The sequence below is a fragment of the Furipterus horrens genome, unplaced genomic scaffold, assembly GCF_987537825.1.
Source record: "Furipterus horrens unplaced genomic scaffold, mFurHor1.1.pri manual_scaffold_6, whole genome shotgun sequence".
NCBI classification, from domain to species: Eukaryota; Metazoa; Chordata; class Mammalia; order Chiroptera; family Furipteridae; genus Furipterus; species Furipterus horrens.
The window spans coordinates 152,149,259-152,174,407 of record NW_028327176.1 but is presented as its reverse complement, the minus strand read 5'-3'; the positions used below and the strand labels follow the sequence as shown (position 1 = coordinate 152,174,407).

General features: G+C 39.6%; 1 protein-coding gene across 1 annotated transcript in view; it reads left to right on the top strand.

The window, feature by feature from the left end:
- LAMA4 (laminin subunit alpha 4) overlaps positions 1–25,149 on the top strand; it is a 135,578-nt gene that overhangs the window by 36,334 nt on the left and 74,095 nt on the right. The window contains exons 2-7 of the mRNA XM_090279771.1: positions 316–417; positions 7,439–7,563; positions 13,208–13,288; positions 21,276–21,490; positions 23,029–23,124; positions 24,885–25,036. Coding sequence (XP_090135897.1) covers positions 316–417; positions 7,439–7,563; positions 13,208–13,288; positions 21,276–21,490; positions 23,029–23,124; positions 24,885–25,036 — 771 coding nt within the window. The remainder of the gene's footprint in view (positions 1–315; positions 418–7,438; positions 7,564–13,207; positions 13,289–21,275; positions 21,491–23,028; positions 23,125–24,884; positions 25,037–25,149) is intronic.

The following is a 25,149-nucleotide window of genomic DNA, read 5'->3' as shown; positions in this document are numbered from 1 at the left end:
TCTTTTACTGTTACCTGAAGTCTTCGTATTCTTCCTTACCATGATGGGATACTGTTGAAGTTATTCCTATTTCCCTGCAGAGTGGAAGAAGAGAGGAAAAATATGTAACAAAGAAAACTGAATATACATTATCATGGAATGTTAATGTATACACACACACACACGTTTGTGTGTATATATATATATGTATCTTAGTATGTTGTGTAAAGAAAGGATTGGATAGCTTCATATTCATCTCCTCTTATTCCTCTCAGAAAATATTGACCAAAATTGATCTTTTCACTACTGAAAATGCTTTTATTGTGTCTGTTGCAGACATGCGGCGTTGGATTCTTTCTCGCCCACTCAGGAGAATGTCTGCCTTGTGACTGTAACGGGAATTCGAACGAGTGCGTGGACGGCTCCGGATTCTGTGTGGTAAGTCCAGGCTCCTCGCTTCTCACATATTTCATTGGCCCTCTGCACGTTGGGTGGGAATAGGATATTCTTCCTGGACATTGGCACTACCTAGGAACAAACTGCTAATCAAGCTCTTTTTTTTTTCTACCTTTTACCTTGTCCTGTAAAACACCTCATATAAACTGCTTATGATTATAAGTGGCCACCAAGACGTGTGTCTGCATGTGCACTGTGCTCCTAGGCAACTGCCTCACCGCCCTGTGCAGCTGGCTTCCTGCCGTCGGCCAATGAGAGGTTGAAAATAACACACATAGGAGGAAATCACCCGTCCAAATTCCTCTGTAACACTATAGTTTGCCATATGTTTGGCTTCATTCCACATAAACTGGGAGAATAAAACAGTTGTTTCATAGGCTATTTTACAACTTATAAGGTAGTCAGGTCTATAGATCAAAATTTTTAAAAAGTTAGGTTTGAACCAAATTGCTAATAAAAATGAAAGTTTTGGCCTTGTGGTCTTTGTAATTCTGTGATCAAGAGACTTATGAAGGAGACTTAGAAGCCTTCTAGCAAAAAACTACTTGCTACATATTTCTCATTTTCACTAAATGGACTAATACCTTATTTAAAATGGAAATTGAAATTTTTTACCAGAAATAGCTTCTGTAGAAGTCATAGGAGGCATTTTTAAAGACTTGTGCCCTGAGATCATATTTTTCCTCATGAGCTATGCTACATTGCAGGAAAATTAGGCTCTTCAAGTTCCTATGAGGCAAAAGAGGCTTTCCAAAACTGCAAGAGTGTTTTTGCATAAAATATAAGAATAATTAATTAAATATACCTACTTACCTTGAAATTAACATAATTGCTCTGTTAAGCAGATAACTTTGATTATAAGTGGTCTCCAAGGTGTGTACATGGTGTTATTTTACTCATGATGTACATTAAGATGCAAATTAAAATGTTTTCATTTATTTTAAACCTAGCCGTTGCCATTTTTCTAGGGACAGAGAGAATTAAGGGGCAAACACTATCTGTTGCTCTCTTTGTGGTATTTGTATAGTCGTGGGGCTTCTGTTTTCCCCTTCCCCCATCCCCTTAAATAACCATTACATCCAGGATGTCCTCTGTAGCAGTGTAGGCACATGCAGCTGCCAAAATCTACCCCTTTCTAATGCTTCCATCTCCGGTTTCCTGTTATTTTAATCCCAGTGACATTTGAAAAGAAAATTCCATGAATGCACTTGAACTAATAATGTACAGCTAGCTCTGATAGTTTTACTAATTAAAGGCTCTTTGTTATCTGGTTTATTAAAATATAAGTCAATAGGGACTGGCAAGTCCATTGTCAGGCAGTCAATAAGATGGAAGACAAATAAATTAAAAGGAAATAAGTTCCTGCTGCCAATCCCTATGGAGAGCTATGATAAAGCCACTCTTACTGACAATGATATTATCAAAATAGCAGCTATCATGGTTTTTCTATGACTCAACATGACCTTCTGAAGGGGACAGTCATCACGTAATTCCATCAAAACATCTGGGGCATGTGAGGTTCTAATAAAATTTGAGGATGGTCTAGGGTGTAAACACTTTTGTGCACACTCACGGAAGTTGCCAATCTTCCTGCAATTTGTTCCAAGACAGAACATTTGAAAAAGGGAGACAGAAAAGGAATAACCATCCTATTCATCCTGACGGTGGTTCCTCCACCCCACCCTACCTAGAGGCAAATACTTTTTCTTCCTAGTTAAAATAATATGTGCTCCATGTAAAACACACACTCACACACACACACACACACACACACAAAACAATCATACAGATATACACTGTACATGAAATTCAAAGAGAAAAATTTCATTGCCCAGAGCTAAAAGATATTCTTATAAATTTACTTTAGAAAGACTAAAAATGTAATTTGTGTTTAAGCAGAAGTGATGGAGCAGAGGAGGCTTGCTAATATAGAAAAATATAGTTTTTTAAATTATTTTTCTTTTATACATTCTAGAGAAGCAGAAGGTGGGGAGTAAGAGAGGGAGAGAAACATCAATGTAAGAGACAAATATCAATCGGTTGCCTCCTGCACACAGCCCTACCGGGACCTGGCCTGCAACCCAGGCATGTGCCCTGAGTGACAATGGCAATTGAACCAGTGACCTTTCACTTTTCAAGGCGATGACCAACCAACTGAGCCACAGCAGCCAGGGTTAGAAATAATATGTTGCCATTTAGTTGACAAATATATCGTCTATGATACCCGTTTCCTTTTGTGTTCTTATTCCAGCCATCTGGTTGAGCAGAGCCCATTTCTCAGCTCCTGCTTTGTAGCCCCAGCTCATTCTCAGTTCTCGGGGAGCCAGAGAAGAAGCAATGGCTCCACATGAACACTCCTTGCAGCTCATTGTGGGCACCAGAATTTCAATCAGTTGTTGCAGTTCACCTGGCTGAACTCAACTCTTCCATCTTACTAAAAATAAAAAGCCTTCTTTTATTTCATTTTCTTTTGCTTTTATTTTAAAGTCTTACAATGCGTCTGCCTCAAATGTTTCTAATTCTTCTTCCATTCTAATGTCCAATTTCAATTTGACCTTATATTTTACAGACTGATTTTAAGGAACTAAGCCATTTGACAATAAAATTTGTAGCAAAGCTATGTTACCATTTTGGACACATTGAAAAAGCTTAGAGAATTTTCCACAAGAGGAGTGCTAACTTTTCAAATGCAGAAAGGTGGCTAAGTCAAAAGTGGCTTAACTAATGAAATCCAACTTGCATTGGGTGTCTTTCCAAAAGACCACCTTGCATCTCATCGGAACTGGAACACGTTGGGCTGAGTCTGATAGGCAGGGTCCCAGAAGCCAGGCAACTCTAGTGGGTATGATAGACTCCCTAAGAAAGCTTCCAAAAGGATGAAGAGATTAGGAGGCAGATAGATGGCTGGTGGTAGGAATGCCTGCTCCAGACTCTCCTTCCCCTGATGTGTCTTCCTCACCAGCAATGGAGACACCTCTCAGAAACACAATATAATCAAGGTACCCACCTTTCTAAAATTCTTCAGCCCCACCGAGCGTCTCACTACCACCTCAACTCACCCTGTACTCTCACAATCTGTGTCGAAACTTGTGCTGCCCTCTTCTCCGCCTGGGAGTTCTTGCTCAACCTCCAAGGCCTAATTCAAATGTCACCGCCTTTATTAAGCTTTTCTAACTTTCTCAGGAAAAGCTAGAACCTTTCCCTCCTCTTTGTCCCACAGCAAGAATGTACGTAATGCGTACCTCAATCAGAGCACAAACACTATATTATTCTTTGTTATCTCTGTTTCCTTCACAGGTTTGTGAGCTGATGAAAGGAAGGAACCAGCTTTTCTTCGTTTTAGTTACAGTCACAGCTCATTATCTGTCAGAATATCCATCAGTTTAATCCAGATTTGTTAAGTGAATGAATGGATTGGTTGATAAAATAACTAAAGTGCAAAAGCCTTTAATTTTATAATTTATGGGACATTTGGATCACTATTTCAGGAAAAGGTACTGTGTGTTATGCTAGAGACTCAGGCTCAGGTTCAATACCGAAGAACTAGCAAACAATGTTACCTCTGCTAGGGGATTCTAGCCAGGCACTTGCTTCTCAAAATACAATCTAGGCCAGAAGCATTGACAGTACTTGGAAGCTTGTTAGAAATGCAGACACTGAGGCCATAGCTCAGACATCCTGAATCAGAACATGCATTTTCACAAGATGCCGAGGGCATTCATGTGCACACTCGAGTTTAAGAAGCGCTAATCTAGACAGAGCAACATTTCTCAAACATTTTGGACTCATGAACCCTTTACACTTGTAAGATTTATTCAGGTTGCCAAATGGCTTTTGTTGATGCGAATTACATCTACCTATATTTTCTGCATTTGAAATTTAAAACAAAAAATTTTTAATATTATTTTCCTATTAATTTATTTGAAAATAATAATAATAAATCCGTTGCATGTTAGTGTTTTTATAAAAATAAACATATTTTACAAATTGAAAATGTATTTACTGTCTGGCTTAACAGAAAGCAGCTGGATCTCATGCCTGCTTCTGCATCAACCTGTGATTATATCTCCTGTGTTGTAGCTTCAGGAAAACTCCACCTTACATACACGAGAAAACTAGAGTGCAGAAGAAAATAAAATCTTAGTATTATTATAAAAATAGTCTTCACCTCCCTGGGCATACATACCTTGAGAACCACAGATCTACATGGACTGAAGTTTTGCACAAAGCATCAAAGCTAACCTGATCCTTTAGGCCTTCTTCCTACATTATGCTGGAATGGTGACCAAGTCATTAAGAAACATCACTTTCCATGTGAAGGAGACAGAGCGATCATTCAAATGTCATCCCGAATACTAATATGCAATTGATCGTTTAGATAGTAGCTTTCTTACCCACTGGCCAAAGACTAGAATACCTTTTTCATGTTTACGTGAGGTCAGTTTTATTTAAAAATAACTCTTCTTTTCCAACAACATACTTACTGCTTAGTATCATTTTGTTTTCTGTTTTTTTAAAGGCAGAGCTTTGAAGGTAAAGGAGTATTTGCAATAACAGAGTTTAAAATGTTCAGAGCTAGAGGAAATGTTATAGGTCATCTAGTCTAGATCCTCATTTTACAGATAGAGATTAGAGACCTAAGAAAGGTCAAGTGACTTGTTCAAATTTGACCAGCTAGAAAATTGAAGAGCTAGCTAGTCCTCACTTCCAGCACTTTCTCTATCCATCTCCCAGACTGCACATCAATGCCTTTTAGGGGATTTCATTACAAACCCTTTTAAAGGAGGCAGATGAGGAAAGTCAGTGTTTGCACTCTGAGCATTTAGAGCTTGAAGAGATTTGGTAGCTTTCCCTTGAGGATAATTGCTCCCCATGGCTGCCATGGCAGAATTCGAGCCCTGACAAGAAATCCAAAGCATCTGTTAAGCCATAAGGGACAGAAGTTGGAATTAGCTCATTTTTGCAGCTTAATAGGCATTTCAGGCACAAGAAAAAAATGGCCTGCACAGATGGACTTCATCTGTCCAAGAATGACTCAGACAAATTTGACCCCAGTCTACAAGTAGCCCTGCTGGATTGCTTATGGCTTAGATTCCTGGTAGTTGGGCAAGGCTCATTGGTTTTCCCTGGGATGAGAGATTGCCACTAGTTTTTAATTGGCTTTGGGTGCATGTCAATTTCTTTTATTTGCTCCAGACACTAATTGGCTAATTTACTCTTTGCCACTTTTTCTTTCATTTTTTTCCCCCAACAAACATTTACTGACAACTGACTTAGCACAAGACACAGTATTAAGAACTGTGAGGGAACTATGTTAACATTCTGTTGTTTGCACATCATATTTTATTTTTCAGAGTTTTTTATTGATCTGTCAGGCAATCTGAACTCTCCCCTAAATTCCATTTTAACATAATTCTACTCAGGAGCCAAAGATGACCAATTAAATGTGCAAAGGGTTTTCAACCAGGATAACTTCTTGCCCACAGTAGGACTCCTCTTTTTTGATTAGTGTGTTATACTTCATCTAAAGTTCAAGCTGTTCATATAATAGTGTGACACCTTCTCATGCAGTCATTTTGTGACTCTTTTGAAAAGGATCCTTTTCTCTAACACACTAGAAAAGATGTATAATGTGGGAATGAACAGCCTCACCTCTGGAGCCAGATTGCCTGAGTTGAATGTCACATTTGCCACCTACCATCTGCATGACATTGGGCAATGTACTTAACATTTTTATGCCTCCATCTCTTCATATGCAAAATGGTGGGAAAATGTAACTTTCTTTAGAATTATTGTGAGAATTAATCTCTGTAAAATGCTTATGACAAGTCCTCACTTCTATTTTATTTTGAACCTCAACATAAAACATAAAGACAAAAGAGCTCAGAATTCAGCCTAATAGTGTTTCATCTTGCCTTCCCCAGGCTTCCCCCACAGAGCACTGTTTGGAAAAAGTATTGCTTTTGAAGCTCTGTGCATAGGTCTTATTAAGGGAATTGCTCAAACAGGAGGGTGTCTCTTCACTGGCATTGTGATTCTAACAGTATAATTTTTCACTGAATATTCTATACAATCTTTAACGAATCTGCTGAATGTAAAGATGAAAATATCACAATACTAATGGCATTGCCTTGTGCAATCCAGGCCAGTCTAGTTAGAGAAAACTATCAGTGAACTAGCATAACTGCCTCTTATGGAATACTAATCAGAAATCAATCCATCAGCTGGATGAAGAACTACGAGAACTTATGCCATTCAAGTTGGTGACAGTACAGTGGTTAAAGACACAAGGTGGGAGCAGATGATAACAGTACAATGTAGATAGTGACAGGTGGGGAGCATCAGGGAGGAATTTCTGGAAATTTTAAGACCAGGTAAAGATCTTGAATAATGAACAGGCATCTAGGCAGAAGAATCAGCCTGTTTTGTGGATTTTTTTTTTTAATTAACCCCACAACAAATAAACTTACTATTTCTTATATGTCATTATCCAAGATACCAATGGATTAGCAGAATATTATTCATCTACCTTCTACTCCATTTATGCTTCAGTATGACACATTTTGTTCTTCCAAGTCCATAATCCTTAAATTGTTCCCACCCTCATGGGTAAGCACCAGGGAGATTTTATTTTTTCATTTGATATTCATTGCAAGTCAGTAAGCTAATACTTTTACAACATCCAGAGTTTGATCATTTTGATTATCATTCTGAATTGAAATAAGTAACCAGTGAGTAATTCTCTTGGCTCATGAACTCTAAAGAAAGTCCCAGACTGCTAGTACACACACGGAAGTCTGGGATGAAGTCATGCATCATCGTGCGCACTTTGTAGCACTGACTGGGGCAACATGGCTCCTTTGTGATGACCCATACCGATGCACACCATCTCTTCTGTCAAGCCTGACATCCTCTTCACTAGAAGTATCACTTGGTGCCCAGACTTACAGTCTATAAAATTTCTGTTGTGAACTTACCCATTTTCCTATATTTTATCTTGTAGAACTGTCAGCGGAACACAACAGGAGAGCATTGTGAGAAATGTCTAGATGGTTATATTGGAGATTCCATCAGGGGACCCCCCCGGCTCTGCCAGTCATGCCCCTGTCCCCTACCACACCTGGCCAAGTAAGTCCTAAAGGAAGGTAATCTTTTCTACTGCTTATCCCCCTCACATTTTGTCCCTATCCAGAGTTCTAAGGTTTTTTCCATAGTTAAAACTATGTATTGCATGTTGAGATGAGACTGGAAAAGAAATGGGAAAGGTCTCTAGCTAAAATACACTTTCAGGGAAACTTAGGCACTTGCAATATAGATGATAATGCCATTTCTAAAATATTAAGATGCATAATAAAGTTAATGAAATATAAGCAGGGTTAATCTCTTCTTTTCTTGACTATCCTTTGACCTAGAGAGATCACAACTGTTAATGCCAACAGATGCATTATAATATAATAATTCCAGTGATACTGTTTCTTCTGACTTTGACAGAGCAGACATTTTCCTATGTATTGCAGCCAAAATAGGCTTTTCCATAAGAATTATAACATAGATAAACAGAATGCATGCTTTTGGCTAATCACCTCATAGAAGATCTCCAAGAAAACTAATTTTCACCTCTGGTTATGTTTTGACCTGAGTGAGAAATTAAATAGAATAGACATACATCTTAAGGGAAATAATGGATTTTTTCCAGGTACCTAATATGTATAAATCCAGTAGTCAAGTCATAATTAGTCATTGTATTGGCTTAAAAATGACTGAATATAGAATTTAAATGGTGTAGTGGTGTTTAGTTATCCAAATATCAACCAGTTTTTCAGCTCTCTGATACCAACTCAGTATCCTACAATCAATTCAATTCTGGCACTAACTACCCAGAGTTAGTGCAGAATACAGAATTTAAGGGCTCAGTCCCCCTTCAGAAGCCAGCCAAAATGAGGTCCCCAGGATTTTTACATTTTTTCTAGCTAACTACAAATTTAGGGATCCCTCAACCCCTCTTATGTTTGGTAATTATCTAGAACAACTCATAGAACTCTGGAAAGTGAGTTTTACTATAAAGGATATAACTTAGGAATGGCCCAATGGAAAAGATGCATAGGGTGCAATATGGATGAGGAGATGGGAAGGACCAGAGCTTCTGTGTGCTTACTCTCCAGGGGCACCACCTTTTCAGCATGTCAGTGTGTTCACCAGCCCAGAAGCTCTCCAAACCTTGCTTGAAGAGCTTTATTGAAGTTCCATGACATAGTCATGATTGATTAAATGATTGATGATTAAACTCAATCTTCAGTCCCTCTCCCCTTCCCTGAGGTTGGAGAGGGATGTGGTTGAAAGTTCCAACCCACTAGTTGTGTGGTTGGTTCCTCTGACAGACCAGCCTCCATCCAGAATCTATAAAGGAGCCATCAAGAGTCACTTCATTATCATAAACTCTGGTTTGGTTGAAGGGAACTCATTATGAATGACAAAAGACCATCTTGAAATTCCAAAGATTTTTGGAATTCTGTGCTAGGAACCCAGGTCATAAATGACATATATATATGTTCAAGTAGACAGAGTAATGAAACTAGGTTAATATCTGTGCTCTGGCACATAATAACTATATGATTATATGATCTCAGACAAGGTCTCACTTTCCATGAGATTTGGGATAAGGAAGACTAAATTCAGATCTTCATTCCATTCATTGATTTTATCTTAATCCATAGATTTGGATTAAGATAATATGTATGGACCATTTAGGTTGGTGTCTTACATGTCGTCGGCAGCCGTCCGTCTCGAGAGACGATGGTGTAGCTTCTTAAGAGTCTATCTGCACCGCCGAGAATGGCTGTGCAGTCCGACTCGGGAGTGACACGGTATCTGTCTCCTCCCATGTTCCGTCTCGAGAGACGATGGTATAGCTTCTTAAGAGTCTATCTGCACCGCCAAGAATGGCTGTACAATCCGACTCAGGAGTGACACGGTATCTGTCTCCTCCCGTGTTGAATCGACATCTTGCGATGACGCTGGAGTGTCCTCTCCAGTGAAGCTGAAGCTACAGAGCCTGGGCAGGGTGATATGGAGGGTCTGCTGTTGCCCATGCAGCAGACCCCCCCTCTCTTCGCAGCTGAAGGATCCAAGGGAAAGACGGAGTCGATACAGCTTGGCTTCAGGTGCGCCGCAGGAGTTGCCGGTGTTGACTACAACATCAAACCGCCTTAGGGACTCCGGCTCCGGATTTTCTGTCGGGGTTTACTCCCTTAGCCTTTCCCCTGAAGAGGTATGCCGCAAGGCAGCGGAGGTTTTTTGGAGTCAGAGTTTTCCTTCTCTGATGTGCCCTGACTGGAAGATTCTAAGAGTATGGATGTAATATTTACTTGATAGCTGTTGTAAAGATTAAATTAAACAATGCATGTAAGATAAACAAAAAAATGACCTGAATAACTAACACACACACACACGCACGCTTTCTTAAAAAGAGAAAAAAGAAGATGGCAACCAAATATCCCCCTAATTTTTTGTCTTTAATTGAATACCAATATCAACTAACATTTTACCTAATAGCTTGTGGTTTGTTCAAACCCTCTGATGGCTCTGACAGTCAGTGAAGAAGTCAGATGTTTTACAGCCCCATCTCTCTTTAAAAGTCATTTACCTGCTTCAGCCCATGCTTTGTGATTTTTCATGTCTGGCGGTATTAACAATGTGTGCAAAATTGATGGTTCTGAGTGAGAGTAGAAAACTCCAGTATTAGATGTTCTGTTATTTCCACTCAAGTGTGTCCAATTTATGAGCTCCCTTTGCCTCATCTAGGTATATTATTTTATTGTTCATTGATATTCTGCTCTCAAACATTAGTCTTAACCATACTTAATGACATGTTTAGCATGCTGCTCTCTTACGTGATACAGTTATTTTGTTAAATATATTTACCTCCAACTTCCTAATAACAGGTTTTACTCATTTGCCCATGAAAACAAAGATGCTATATAGCATTAACTATTCAAAACAGGTGTATAAGCGTAAAGCTGAAGTTTCTTTAGAAACTAACAGATGAATTATAAAGGCAATCCCAAATGCTAATTGTATTGCTTGACTTTAGCACTTTTTATCCCATTTCTATGACAAGATTTTCTTATCTAAATTTTCTGTTATTAATGTCTTGAGATAAGACACTTTTGGAACCTCATTTCTATGGACTGAGAAGTTTTGTCTACATGCAATCAACAAATATTTATGGAGCACTTATGTGCCAGTCATGTACCAGTCACTGGTGATGGCAGTAAATAAACCAATCTAAGAGTCCTGCCTTTATTAAGATAGGTCAAAATGCAGCAGCATAATGATGCTCCTAAAGCAAGTGACCTTGTCCCTTTCGAGCCAGATTATCCAGTATTTCAGTTGATCAAGAAGCTATAATGAAGGCTGTTAACTCATTTAAATAATTGAAGCAAAAACTTGCCAATTGGGTAATAACCTTCTTGCCTTGAAAGAGGAAACAGTTTGCATAGGCATCAAAGATCACCTTTTCCACCCATGTTCTTTCTCTCTGTGTGTGTAAGTGGATCCCAGGTCAAAGAATGATCAAAGGTCTTGGGGAAGGTGCTCTGCAGTTAGGAACTTACTCACAGACATGAAAACTGAAGTCTCCATAGGACAGATTTAAGGCTGAAAAACCTGCTGAAAATTAACACAAAAACAAAAATACACCACCTACACGAGCGTATGTGGGGCTGTGGAGGAATTGGGAAGTGTGTGAGGGACCTGCTTGTGGTTTTTGTTGTTGTTGTTGTTTGTTTGTAGTGGCAACAGTTCTACTTCACGAATCCCTTGTGGGGAAAAACTGGCTACAGAAATGGGGATGGGAAGGTAGTCTGTGACCATAGAGCAGGACAAATTTGCCTGGATCCTATGAAGTTCTAGCCTTTGATCTGGCCTTGTTTTTTATTGACTTAGTTAATTGATCTCAAATGCAAATCAAATATATGATCAAAAATAGAATATACCATTGCCTCTTGCAGCTTTTTTAAAACTCATATTTCCACTTTCTATAAAAGTGAAACTGCCAGAACTTTTATTTAAGCTCAGAAAGGCACCAAGTATGGAGTCTAAATTATACTTTCAAAGATCTGCTATTTGAGCTTACAAACCCAGGATTTGGATTTCTAGTTACAATAGCCACATTGGAAAATAAAGAAATAATGTCTGAGGGAGTTTAGCAAACAAACAGTGCTGAATCTATTTTTCTTTAAGTTCCCTGAGGGTTTTCCAAGAGCAAAAGGCTCCCTTCCTCTTAGAAAGGGCGCCATGGTTGTTATTGCGGCTGAGGAAGGTGCAGTGTTTTCATTTCCCTAGCCAAGACAGACTTTACTCTGAGAAAAATGCAAACAATGAATACTGATGAAAAACAAAAAGGAACCCTCAGTGGCTGAGACCAATGGTCACGCAGCTATTCCCAGGGACCATTTGCACAGAATTCATTTATTTATTTTGGGGTTGACCAGACATCCTCCATGTCTGCTAGTAGCTATGGTAATAGCTCCAATTATGGAAAATGTCATTTGTTTGAAACAGCAGGACATTAGCTCAAGGCAGACACCTCCAGACACTGGCAGATGTTTCAGTCCTTCAAGCAGTAGGCAGGCTGCTAGGTGAGACATCTTCAAAGAAATGTGTGTGAGGGTTTGTTCATGTTCTGGACTCTTAACTGACAGTGTTTCTTTAAGTAGGCTCAGGAATAAGACTAAGCAAAATGAAGAGTAAAGACCAAAAGAATGTAATTTCATGGGAATGTTTTTAATCAGACTGTTAGGGAAAATAAATTTGTGGGTATTACCTTTCACTGAGAAGCACATATTGTTTTCTGACTTGTATAAATATCTTCAAACAAAGCAAACACATCCATCTGCTTTCCTTCAAAAGCCCATTAGGATAAAATTGCTGATACCTATGGAAATGTGAGAACAGCAGATCATACTCCATCAATTGCACAGTACCTAGGCCAAAACTAATTTAAAAGTCTTGAAAACTTTTCACACCCACCTCATATGGGTGGATTCATGTGTCACTGTAGAATTTTCTAAAGATGTGGAGAGTAATATTTTATTTCCTCCACCTTAATATTTAAGATGGTTATTCTGCTGAACTAATATTTTTATTACTTTTCTGTCCTAATTTTTATTATCTACAAAAAAAAATGAAGATTAAGAATTAAAAGAGGGGTTCCATAGACTAGAATCCTTTTAATGTGAGTTCTATTGCTTGAGTACTTGATTTGTGACTTTGATCAACTAAGCCAGTCCCTCCATTCTTTATTTCCAATCTTCAAGGTACACATAAAAGAAATTAAAGTTATGTGAAGATTATAGAGTATAGTTTAGAACTGGTTCATATCCTTGAAGAGTTGAAGAGATTTGAAGAAGATAAAAAGGGAGGACTTTTAAATTTATACACAAAAAATAATGGGAATAAGAGGAAATTTCCATATAAATCTAAAATTGTAGACAAAATTTGATTGTTTTATTTGTCGTTGGAATATATATGGTTTTCTGAAATTCTCACTGCTTCAAGGAAAAATAATGCGATGCCTCTATAGAAAAATAAGTAAGGTGACCCTGGAAAGTGGTTTCACAAATGGAGTGGCATTTTCTGGCTGAGCCTTCTGGTCTAAACTTTCCTAGAAGGCAGGAGATTTACTTAAATAAAGCAAAAGACCACACCCATTTGAAGAAGGTATATTCAATGATTTATGGAAGTGACTTCTAATATTCCCTTACAATTCTAGTTTTGCAGAATCCTGCTATAGGAAAAATGGAGCTGTTCGGTGTATTTGTAAAGAAAACTATGCTGGGCCTAACTGCGAAAGGTAAGCTAATAAAATATACTATATTCTATATGGGTCAAAGGAAGCTTTCTGTTTCTTGTACTTACCAACTCTGCCTTGCTTCCCTTCAGTAGGTCCTGAAGCATATGCTCCAACGGAAGGAGTAGGTAAGGGACAGCACTTCAAAAACCCAGAGGGGAGCTTTCCTAGTCCCCTGCCATAGATACAGATATAACAACATGCTCGCTAGGAATCCAGGCCAGGCCCAAATTAGGATAAATGGCTGTGGAAAGAAGAAATGAGTATGTGTATTTAAAAAAGATTTTCTGGATGGTTTTGGTAACACTTCCCTCTCTCTCCATCACTGAGAATCAGTAGTATAATTCATAGAGGGTGAGGTTTCCCCGGTAAATAAAAAGTGAATCCAATCCTCTGTTAGAGCAATACATTGAAAATACATTGAAATGCACTGAAATAAAATTGAAAATAAATCCTCTGTCAGAACAATCCACTGAAATACATTGAAGAAAAGCATAAATCTATTATTTAACCCATTCTTTACACCATTTCCTCCCTTGAAAAATGAATTTCATGAGACTTTATATTTTCTGATTACCTGTTTAGTATTTAACCTAACTCTTTTTTTCTGGGTTGCTCTGGGCTCTGCTCAATCAAGAAAGACCTTGGTGACTAAGGAGCTGAGGCTTACCACTGAATGTATTTCCCATTCTCCCCGCCTGTCAGCTGCTCACAGTTTTCTATGGTAAAATGTCTTTCACTCAAAAATGTCTCACAGAGAGGTCTTCTAATTTTTAATGGTAATACCATTAACACTGGCCTCATCATTGTGTTTAGGCAGCAAAATGATACATGGTGCCATAAAGGCAAGGAGGGAAGAGCTATGAGGGACCAGTCAAACTTCTAGTCCAACATTTGCAGTGTGTTCTCTGCATACAACACACTCCTGACCACCTTGAATGTGACTTACTCAGCCTCAGGCTCAAAATGTAAACTTTAAATTACTTTAAAATAAAATAAAATAAAACCACCCTCCATCTCTCAAAAATTAGTTCTGCCACAATGTCTATGGTACAGAAAAAAATCTCTATACTTGGAGGTAATGATTATTAACTATGCAAAATGTGGATAATTCTTTCCCTAAATGGTTGTGGGACTTTCCCTTTTTTTTTTTTTTTTTTTTTCTATAAAGGGGAAGGAAAAGTAAAAACTGAGGACCCATATGAGTTTTATCCTTTAGAGGCAATCAGATTACCTTTGGTTGATTGTTTGTGACACACTCGTTCTGTATTTCCGTCCTTGGAGACCCAGTAATGTGAGGTACTTGATTTACTCATTTCCTGGCTCAGTGAGAGTCTGAGAGGATTGTTAATCAGCCAGGGATGGAGCTTCTTCTCTCCAACATCTAAGGTTAAACTCAATTGAGTCTGATAAGGATTGAGCTGTATTGCCAGATAATGAGTGTTCAATGGCTCCTGTGAGGGGAATTAATGGCCTTAAGTAGATCCCTGCTAACCTCATGCAAGGCCTTCCACACGTGAAGTAATCTTAGCCCCAAAAGCTCAGTTCTGTAAAATCACACAGCGGTGCAGATAAAGGATCTGTCTGAGACAGTGGGGGACCTGGCACAGGACAGCATGCCCACCTGAGAGGTGCGATTATAGATGATAAATCCCCCAGCCCATGTCAGAGGCTGCTGTTACCGTTACCCAGTAAGGTGGGGTGGGATTTGGTGCTTATGATGGACCTGGATTGATTGATAGGCTAGAGGAGACAGCACCAGTTCGGGAAGTGGAAGTAGAGCCTGGCTGAGTTGGTTTCTGAACTCTAGCCCTTTGTGATACTCCTGGGCATCTTACTTTTGCCTTTAAGTTGTTTCTGCATCTCCAGAATGGAGAAAGTGAAAATACCCACCTTATGAAACTCTTATGAGGTGATATTGTCAAGTTCCTAGTAAGGTGCCTGGTACTTAATAAAGGCTCGATAAAAACTAACTGATGATGGTATGAGTCATTGTGGTCATTGTCCAGTTCCTGCCACTGGCATCGTGTGTGTCTGGGACATGTTGGCTCATTTCCCTGAATCTCAGTTTCCATAGCTAGAAGTTATGGCTTTGAAGTAAATAGTACCTTTTACTGATTGTCTCTTGTGTCCCCATTGCTTTATTTTCCTCATCTCTCAGGCTCATAACGATCCTAAGAGGAGGGTATATTTGGTCATTTGTTAGATGAGAAAACAGGGGGTAAAGGAGATTATGGGAATTGTCTAAAGTCACATTTCTGCTATGTCAGGGGACCAGGATTTGTATAGTTTAGCTTAAAAATCTGGGCTCTTCCTGTCCCCATATGGTTTTTCCCAAATGTCGTCCTATTTTAAACATTGACAGTTAATGAATTAGATCATTCTCTGATATGCAGGTGATTTGTTAATGTTACTAGATGTCCTTCCACAGGGGGCTACACCTGCAAACGTGCTAGAAGTAAGTGTCCATTCTAAGGCCTTTCACCTGCACTGAGGCAGGATCAATTCAAGCAACTTTCTGTTCTCCTCTCTTTCTCTGTCCACCCTCGCTCACACCCAATACTTCTAAGGAGAGTGTAGTGGGGTCTTTTACATCAAAAATTGGCTTTACAAACTGCAGGATTCTTCCTAAAAATGGAAATGACCACATAGCAGATTGTTGGAGTGGGTAGGGATGCAGAAACTTCTGAGACATGATTATTATTCTCAATGAAAGTTAAGACTAAAGGAGGAGACAAATCTGAAAACCATCCATTACAAAGGCAGGAAAAAAAGGAAGTGCTAAATAAAAATAAAACAAGCAAAGACTCTCCAAGAGTGTAGTGGAAAGAGTGATTTCTTTCCCATGGAGGGGCTGGATTATTAAACAAAATGGTCTCAACTGCTTTTGATTTGTGTTTGACCCTGGAACAGAGAGGGGGTTTCTATTTTGAGTTTAACAGCCAAGTTATGAAATTGTCCCAGTTAAACTTCATCTAATCTATGCTCTCAATGTATTTGTGAACTTGGACTTGTCCACAAGATCTTTTCAAAATATGCAACTGATTTGTATGGGTATCTATTTCAAACAACAGTAAAACTTAGTCCAAACCAAGAACTGAGTGTTTCTGTCCTTAGAGCTTATTTAACCAAGGGTTGGTCTTCAAATCTGTGTTTAAGTATCTCCTGAAAACCTTTAGATTCCTGAGCCTTCTTCAAAACCCCTTTGTGCCCCACTGTAAAAGGACCCCTAGAGGTGAATCCTGCAGACCCATATTTTGACTGCAAATTGGATTCTCTCACCACTCTTCTCACTGCACTGTGAACTACTGCTGCACGTCAACCTTCAATGCCACACCCACATAATAAAAAACAGTGTTTCTCAAACTGCAGCTCAAGGGCCCTGGTATCCTTCAAAACATTTGTGATGTTTTATGGGTTCTCAGTGAATATTAATTTTGTGTTGAATTTCAATGATAACCTTGATTTAAAAAGTTAATTGAACATATTCTGGAGTTTCTGTACCATTTTATAATAAAGAGCCAAGGAGAAAATAACAGCCAAAGATGTGTCAATGACACATTACAGACAACTGGAGGCCGTAAGGCATGACATCAAAGCAAAGTCATCACATAGCACATAGCAGGATATGCATGCTGAACTCAGACAGTCCCCTACCATGTCATATTACAAGGGACCATGTAGTGAAAAGTCAGTCATTTCTTCCCCCATTTGACCCCTCACGTCCCACCTCATGCCAGGAGATGGAAAAAGGTGAGCTAAGTTACTGCCCTCTAGCTGAACAGAGGTTCCAAGTAGAATTTATCTTCTTATACAAATAATTATAAAATGCACAACCTTATAGATAGGAGTTTTTCAGTTTTCAGCTTAACGTCATCTTTCCTGTGCTCCTAAATAGTACATTTCAAAGATGATGGCCCTGAGGTTCAGAGCCACAGGGGGGCTTAATCTCAGGTCATACAGTTGGTCGGTGATAAACCTGAAACCAAAACTCAGGACCCTCAATATTTAATCCAAAGTTTTCAGTTAATAAACATACATGATGTCAATGCCTCAGTATTCCTCATTGTCTCTTATGGCAGCTTTAATAGTATACCTTTATCCATTCAATTGTGCAGTAGAATGAGAGGCATGCTAAGACCATATGAGGATTTATCATGTGGGCCTTGTTGTCTAAGAATCAGAAGAGAAGAATGGGGCAAATTAAAGCAAATCCCAGGGGACATTACAACCCTAATAAGAAAAGCTAATCATAGTATCATAAGAGATTATGATGAAACCGTTATGACTTTGATGGTGGCCTTGATGATAGAAAAGAAGAGTAAAGGAGTAGAGGAGGAAGAGAAAGATGATACTTTTTGAGGCTTATATGACTCAGGGATTTATTTTGATTCTTTCTACAGGTGCTAAGTTTTTCTAACTTAAGCTATCAGTCTTGTTATCTGTAAAGAATTATTCTTACGTTTCCCTACTCTCTCTGAGTTGCTCCACATCTGGATTCCCGCTTTGTGACCTTGATGGTTTACTTACATTTTTCTAGTCTTACTTCCCTGTCTTTCATAGAGAAGTAGAGAGCATTTATATGGCACCTACTATGCAACAGGCACTTTTCTTTTTATCACTTAATTAAATCTCAGTGACAACTACAGAGAAAAATTTCTGTGCCACCTGTGAGTTTTGGCATCCTCAATAAAGGCATTCATTGACACCTGTATTGCCCTCAGAGAAGAGGCAGAAGAGAGAAAAAGAGCTCCAAAAACGCCCAAAACAACAATTATTGGTAAAAATTTAGTCTGATTTCCAAAAAACATCCCCTTGTTTTCCATTTTGCCCAAACAATATAATCACTAATAGAAATGACAATATTCACATTGCCATAATTCTTTCATTTAGACTGTAAATTTATCAGCTCTCTTTCCCCTGACTGAATCAAGTCACTAATAAAGCTAGAAATATGATTATGGAAGAAAAGAAATGGGGCCAAGCTGCTGGGTACCAGAGCTCTAATACTGACCCTAAATCCAACTACTTATCCTTTTATATCCTTTCTTGTTTCCTCTTTGAGGACAGGAATAGGGTGCATTGATATCATCTGATTATTCAACTTTTATAATCATTAATTGATTAATTTCTTAATTTATATTAATGCCAGGCTTGTAGAGTAGAAAGAGCACTAAATTTGGAGCCCATAATAGGTTTGAGTCCTGTAGCAATGAACAAATTGTTTAGCTTATTTATGCTCTTGTTTCCTTATCTATAAAAATAGGGGATTCTAGGAGGCTATGAGTCATAAACCTAGTATGTAGGCCTATGAAATCTGCAGGGTTGAAGTTTGGACTATGACTTCAGAGTTGCCTCTGAACCTACCACCAAAAAAATGTTCTTGAAACTCTAAATAACTTAAAGTAGTTTTCCACTGTGATTGAGATCCTGACTTACAGAATAGAGAATTTGGTTTTTCTCTTGTGGAAGAACAGGGTTCAATCTATGGACATCAAATACAGTGGAATTAAACAGAGAAAAGAAAGTAACTGTCATCTCACTTCTGTGAGCTTGAGCAAGTCCCTTTGCTCCTGGGGCCTCAGGATTCCCACCTGCATAATAAGGTGACAGATCTGAGTCCCATTTCAAAGAGCCCAAGAGTCTAATAATCTCTGGTGAGCTGCAGCTAGAAATTCAATCCAGCCACATGGTACGTAGAGGAATGATTTATGCTGGCTTGGGGACCAGAGGGCCAGTAAATTAGAGGTGCAAACACATGAAGGAGTATGAGTACAAAACTCATTAAACATTTTCTCTTGGGGATGTTTCTTTGTAGGTTGTGCAGCACTTAAATTCAGTCTTATCTTTATCATAGACCTTGATTTCTAGAGCCCATGATATTATGTATAATTATGCTTAATTCGTTTCCTGTTCTTTCAGTGTATGGGCTGTGTGGTTTTCCCTCTTCCTGTCTCTCTGTGCCTTGCATAAAATAGACATGAATTGTCCCTCTGTTGGATGAATTCACTCATTCATTTATAGCAGCAACAGTGTGATCCAGGGTGGAGTGAAGGAAAGAACATGAGGGTCAGAAGGTCTGGGTCTTGCACTGTGACTTCCTAGCTATGTGAGCTGGGAATACCAAAGTAATCTCTAAAGCTCAGAATGCCAGGCCTGTGTGGCCTACCTCCTAGTACGTCTGTGGTAATTAAGTAAATTTAACGAAGTGAAGCTATGAGATAATAAGGCAAGGCAAGGCAAGGGTGTGAAGATTGAACATACACAGTCATTACAACTTCACCAAAAAAAAAACTGAGACATAGGAATAAAGGCTGGAAGATCATATGCAAAATGCTGAACAGTGATTTTATTCAGGTCTTGGGATTACAGGTGTGCTTTTTTCTATTTCTCTATTTTTTAAATGTTTTTAATTATGATTTTATTACTTTAAAAGGGAGTTTTTAAAAATGTAGTGTCTTGTTATTACTGGCCAGGTGTTACTGATCTCCTTGGAAAGTTCTCCCTTCTTTCCATTCCAAGCTCAATGCCCTAGCTCAGGCCCTGCACAGCCCACCCAGTCTCCCCGTTCCAGCCTGCAGTCCATCTCGCACACTGAAGCCAACACTGGCTTCCTTACCTTCATTGCACTCAAAAACCTTCACTGGCTCTTTCTTGTTCTCTCTCGTGGCAGAAATAACTCCTGTGTCTGAACTTCAGCCCCATGATGAAATGACTACATATACTTTCCAGCCACACCCAATGAACTTTCAGCTCCAGTTACCCAGTCTTCAACACTAGTTTAAGGTTCACAGCAGAAAGGAGGCCACCGACAACCAGAAAACATGTATAGTTTGGCTTATATAGTATTCTTACAAAGTTTGAGCCAACCTTTAAAAGTTGAGATTTCACATAAAATCCAAATTTCAACTTCTTTCTTTAAAAAGAGAAAGATATGGCAACCAACACAGGTCCTTCCTTCCCTCAAAGCTACAATTTGGCAACAGTTGACAGGAGTCAAGTAGCAGCTGGCCCTTAGATGGGGTCTGCAGTCCCACCCCTCACAGCAGGGCCTCTGCTGAGCTGCAGAGCACCTTGGGAAAAAATTGAGAAAGGTATTTCTTCCTCTGAGCAGAAGCAGTCCCACCCAGAGTGCACAGTTTGACAAGGCCAGCAAAAGTGGGATGGATTTCAGTGACCACTCTCCAACAGGGCTAGGCTGTCTCATTAAGGGCCCAGCCAGCATGGCCACAGGCACCAGCTGAGCCTCCGTAACAAGCGCAGTTAGGTGGCTGCCTCTGTAGGCTCAGAGATCTAAAGTGTTCAGAAGAGTGACTGCCTAGGCTCCAACTGTTTATCTGTGGTACTCTCTGCTCTGCCCTCTGCTTTGTCTCCACATAGCCTTCCCTCAGTCGAAATGTGACTCTCAGAGCTAAGAGCACTAACTGGCTCCTCATTCACCTGCAGATGGAAAGAATGCCTTCCCATGACCCTGAAACAAGAGCCCTGAGCTATATAAGTCCAGTTGAATCACCCTTGAGCCAATCCATTTTAGGTTTAGGTTATTTGATCAATTCACTACAGCAAGGTGAAGGGTGATTTATACCAGTGTTTCTCAACAAAGGCATCATTAATATTTTGACCAGGATAATTAGCTGTGCACTAGTGATGCATCTTATTGCAGTACATTTAGCATATCTGGCACCACTCATCATATGCCAGCCATGCACTCCAGTTGTGGGGATGACCAAAAACACTCACACACTAGTTGCATCCAGAGACTCCCGAGTCTGGAGGGCTGGCCAAACTGAGTGGGCTGTAACTGAGTTGGGGGAGAGGCAGGGGATTCCTTAAAAACAAAGCCTAATCATACTAGGAAGATGGGCGATGTGAATAAATTCTGGGAAAGCAAACCACAAATATTAACTGTGCTATTTTTCTAGGTGGGAAAGAAGATAAAAAGGAAGAAAAACTATGGCTGCTAAATATTTAATATGTGATTCCCCTTCAGATGTGCTCCTGGTTACTATGGAAACCCCTTGCTTATTGGAAGCAGCTGTAAGAAATGTGACTGCAGTGGGAATTCAGACCCCAACCTGATTTTTGAAGACTGTGATGAGGTCACTGGCCAGTGTAGGAATTGCTTACGTAACACCACTGGATTCAAGTGTGAACGCTGTGCCCCTGGCTACTATGGGGATGCCAGGGTAGCCAAGAACTGTGCGGGTAAGTAAGTCCAAGGTAGAGCTTGATCATCCTTCAGTTTCCTCAAATTGCCAGAGCAAATATCTCAGGTAGAGTATAGGAGTTGACTTTAGTTAGACTGAAATGTACACATTTTATTCATAATTTTCCTAATCTATTTGCCACATAGAGTGAAGCTCTTCAGCGGTAAAGTTAAATTGCCTTCCTCTAAGAAACAAAGGAAGGCTGAGACTATTTCTTACTCTTTTGTGACTTTGAGGGGAAGAAAGGTGAGGAAGAGGTATTGTACTCTTGTGGCGTGCTCTTATTGGAAATCCCCTCACTAAAACAGAGTCCCACTTAAAAAGATGTTAAGACATGAGAAGTTTAGTACCAAGAAGGAAACATATGTGATCTGCAAACATTGCAATAAAGTAAATGTGTCTACATGCACAGTGCACAGAGGCATAATACCAGGAATGATGCAGGGAAGAGAGGAGCTCTGTGTCCAGCCAGACTACAGAAGAAAAGCAGGCATCAGACAGAGTGCTGGCAAAATCAAAACCTTAGGCATTGATGTCCTGATTCTCAAAACATTTACTAAACTTATGCTTAAACTACATAGAGACAGATCACACTTAGAAAAGAAGGTAATGTTAGAAGCAATAAAGCATGATCTTGCTGGACTGTTTAATAAATCTACATTTTGTGGACCATTAAACAGCTGAAATATAATAAATGCATTTCCCCTTAAGCTAATTTTTTACAACTTTTCTGTAAGGACAATTAAAAGGTAGGGAAAATTCAAAATTCTATTTCAGCTTATTTGAACATGGATAGCTTAGGAATTCCTTTTTAAATATCACAAATTAATTTCTACTCTGAAACTCAGTTGAAATGAACAGTCTGATGAGATGGGGGTTTTATTTTTGTCTTTTTCCCCAAAAGGCTTTTTGAAAAACATCAATAGATGAAAAACTGGTTCTCAGGTCTTCTAAATTTATGTAAATATGTTCCTAGTTCTTTCCATGTTATTATTCATAGTCATCCCATTGATAGCTATTAATCGGAGGAGGTTTGGACTCAGCCTGGCCAAGGGTCAAGCACTGTGGAAGTCAAGATTCGCTCTTGGGCCTCCTCACTCTCGCCTCACTGGGCTGCTCCTCCCTCACACCTGGCAATGATCAGCTCTGCAGTTGGATTAAACTGGAGATTCAGTCTGCCATGAAAGGCTGGCTTTCAGATTCCAGTTGAATAATGGGCTCCATGATTATCATGTACCTTGTGAAATTTACCCAGCTCTTTCTGGACTGAAGCAGTTTATAGTCCTATCAGAATCCCCCCAAAATTGGGAGGAGAATCCTAGAAAATTTAAATTGCTTTTGCCCCAGGGTCATCTTTTAAAATCTCACAGGGCTGCGCTTTATTTGGGTGAGGGGCACAATCTCTATATTATGGAATAATTAATCCCCATTGAGTAATTCTGTCTGACAGCCAATATTTCTAGAAACCATAAGAATATTGCCATATTTTAAGCATTAGGAAATGAATCCCTAATCTCTTGTTTTTGTTTCCCACAGTGTGCAGTTGTGGGGGAGGCCCATGTGACAGTGTAACCGGAGAATGCTTGGAAGAAGGTTTTGAACCCCCTACAGGCATGGACTGCCCAACCATAAGTAAAAATAACAGTACATGATTGACTAACCCCACTTTCTCTAATGTGCTACAGGTGTAGGATTAAGGAGAGCAATGCAATACCCTCTCTCTAGAAACTGCCTGAGTTCCACCCCGGCTTTAACCCTGCCTGTGCCTCAACCAAATGGACCCTAAACAAAAAATATTGAGTTGTCTACTTGATTCCAATTAGCAAATAAGTGATTTGCATTTAAACACCTCTATTTTACAAAACTTGTTTTCTCAAGTCTTTAAGTTTAGCATCTTGCCTAGTGGGTAAAGGCAAATTTAGAAACACAATCCCAATGCCTGAGTTTATTTTAGCTCCTTTTTCTCTTTAGGTCACTGATAATATGATATACAGACAATGCTTTACAACTCTGAGAAAATGAGATGCCAAGAGATTTTCCCAAATCACTCCAAACCTGAAGTGGTGCCAGAAATAAATATTCAGGACTTATGAAAAGGATTATTTCCTGGATTTGTCCTTCACTCCTATAAATTAAATCATGAGCAGTCTTGATGGTGCAAGGATCTGCTGAAATATTTCAAAACAAATGCCCAGAACTGGTCTTAATGACTTTTTAAGCATCCTTCAAGCCTTTAGTCTAGAATAGTCCATTACTGATTCTTAGAAGGATTTAAGGAAAACTTTGCCTTAGAAAGCCTTCTATCAAGAAAGTAACTAATATTTACCTTTAACTAGGATGGTTTAAAGACTATTTTAACATTATGTATCCTCTCCCCAAAAAAATATCCCAACCTCTGAGTCCTTCTGGACACAAGAGATTATTACAAATGAATCACATTTTTAGAAGATGGCACAGAATGTTAGGCACAAGCAGGGCCAAGTTTACACACTGATAACTCAGGTGGTCCTCTAAGCAATGTCACTTTAAGGACATCGAGATGCCTGCCTGGCCCTATGCAGATTCCCCTCCAGCCTGATGTTCCTCTGAGAGTGGATATGAGTAAGACCATGTTAAACTTCATGTAACAAATTAACATATTAACAACTATTAACACTTTAGTCTCCATTTATCGGTTCTTCAGAAAACAGCAAGTCTGGGGGAAAGAGATTGAGAACAGGAAAGTTTCAAAGGGTATCTTTGTGAATGTGCTCCAGGAGGGACTGGGTCCCTGGTGGGTAAAGACAGTGGTTAGAAGAACTCTGTGGGGAGCAGTGAGAAATCACAATGACCTCACCAGACAAGAGGTCAGGCCATGGGGAGGTGCTGAGTCACCCCTGGGGTGAAGCCAAGAAGTGGTGCTAGCACCTGAATAACGAGGAGGAAAGGTGATAGGAAAGGAGGAGTGCCTAGCAAATAGCCATCTTCACCAGCAGGCACCAGGCAAAAGCCCAAAGCCTGACATGAAGAGAATCATCCCAGAGAGCTGTCCACCACTAAAGAAAAGTGGACAAGGCTTCTCTCCTGCCTGTCTCAGATGGCTTGCCCTTTCGTGCTTTCTTTCTGTCTCAGTTCAGCACTCAGTATTCATGTTAACCTACTTCCCCTGTTGCATGTGTTGATTGCTTTTTGTTATGTTTTAAGTGGGGCTAGTGCTTGATGTACAGTTTGGCTCATCTTGGGCTCTTCTCCACTTTGAGTATAAGGACTGCTTCTGTGACCCAGAACAGCACCTCAAGAAATAAACATGAAAATAGTATTAACTAAGGAAGTGCAGAGAGGGATCTACTTAACGCACCATGCTTCCCAGCTGACTTGATTGTGAAGCAATGACATGCCCCTTCTACCTGCAGGCTGTGATAAGTGCACCTGGGATCTGACTGACGACCTGCGGTTAGCGGCACTCTCCTTCGAGGAAAGCAAGTCCGGTCTGTTGAGTGTGTCCTCTGGCGCCGCTGCCCATAGACATGTGAATGAAATGAACTCCACCATCTACCTCCTCAAAGTACGCAGAAATGTTGTACCTTCTGAGTGTTTTCATTCTGGTTTTCCAGAGTCACTCCTAGTAACTCTAGTCCCTTTTGGTATCTGAGTCCCATGGCTGTATGACAGATCATT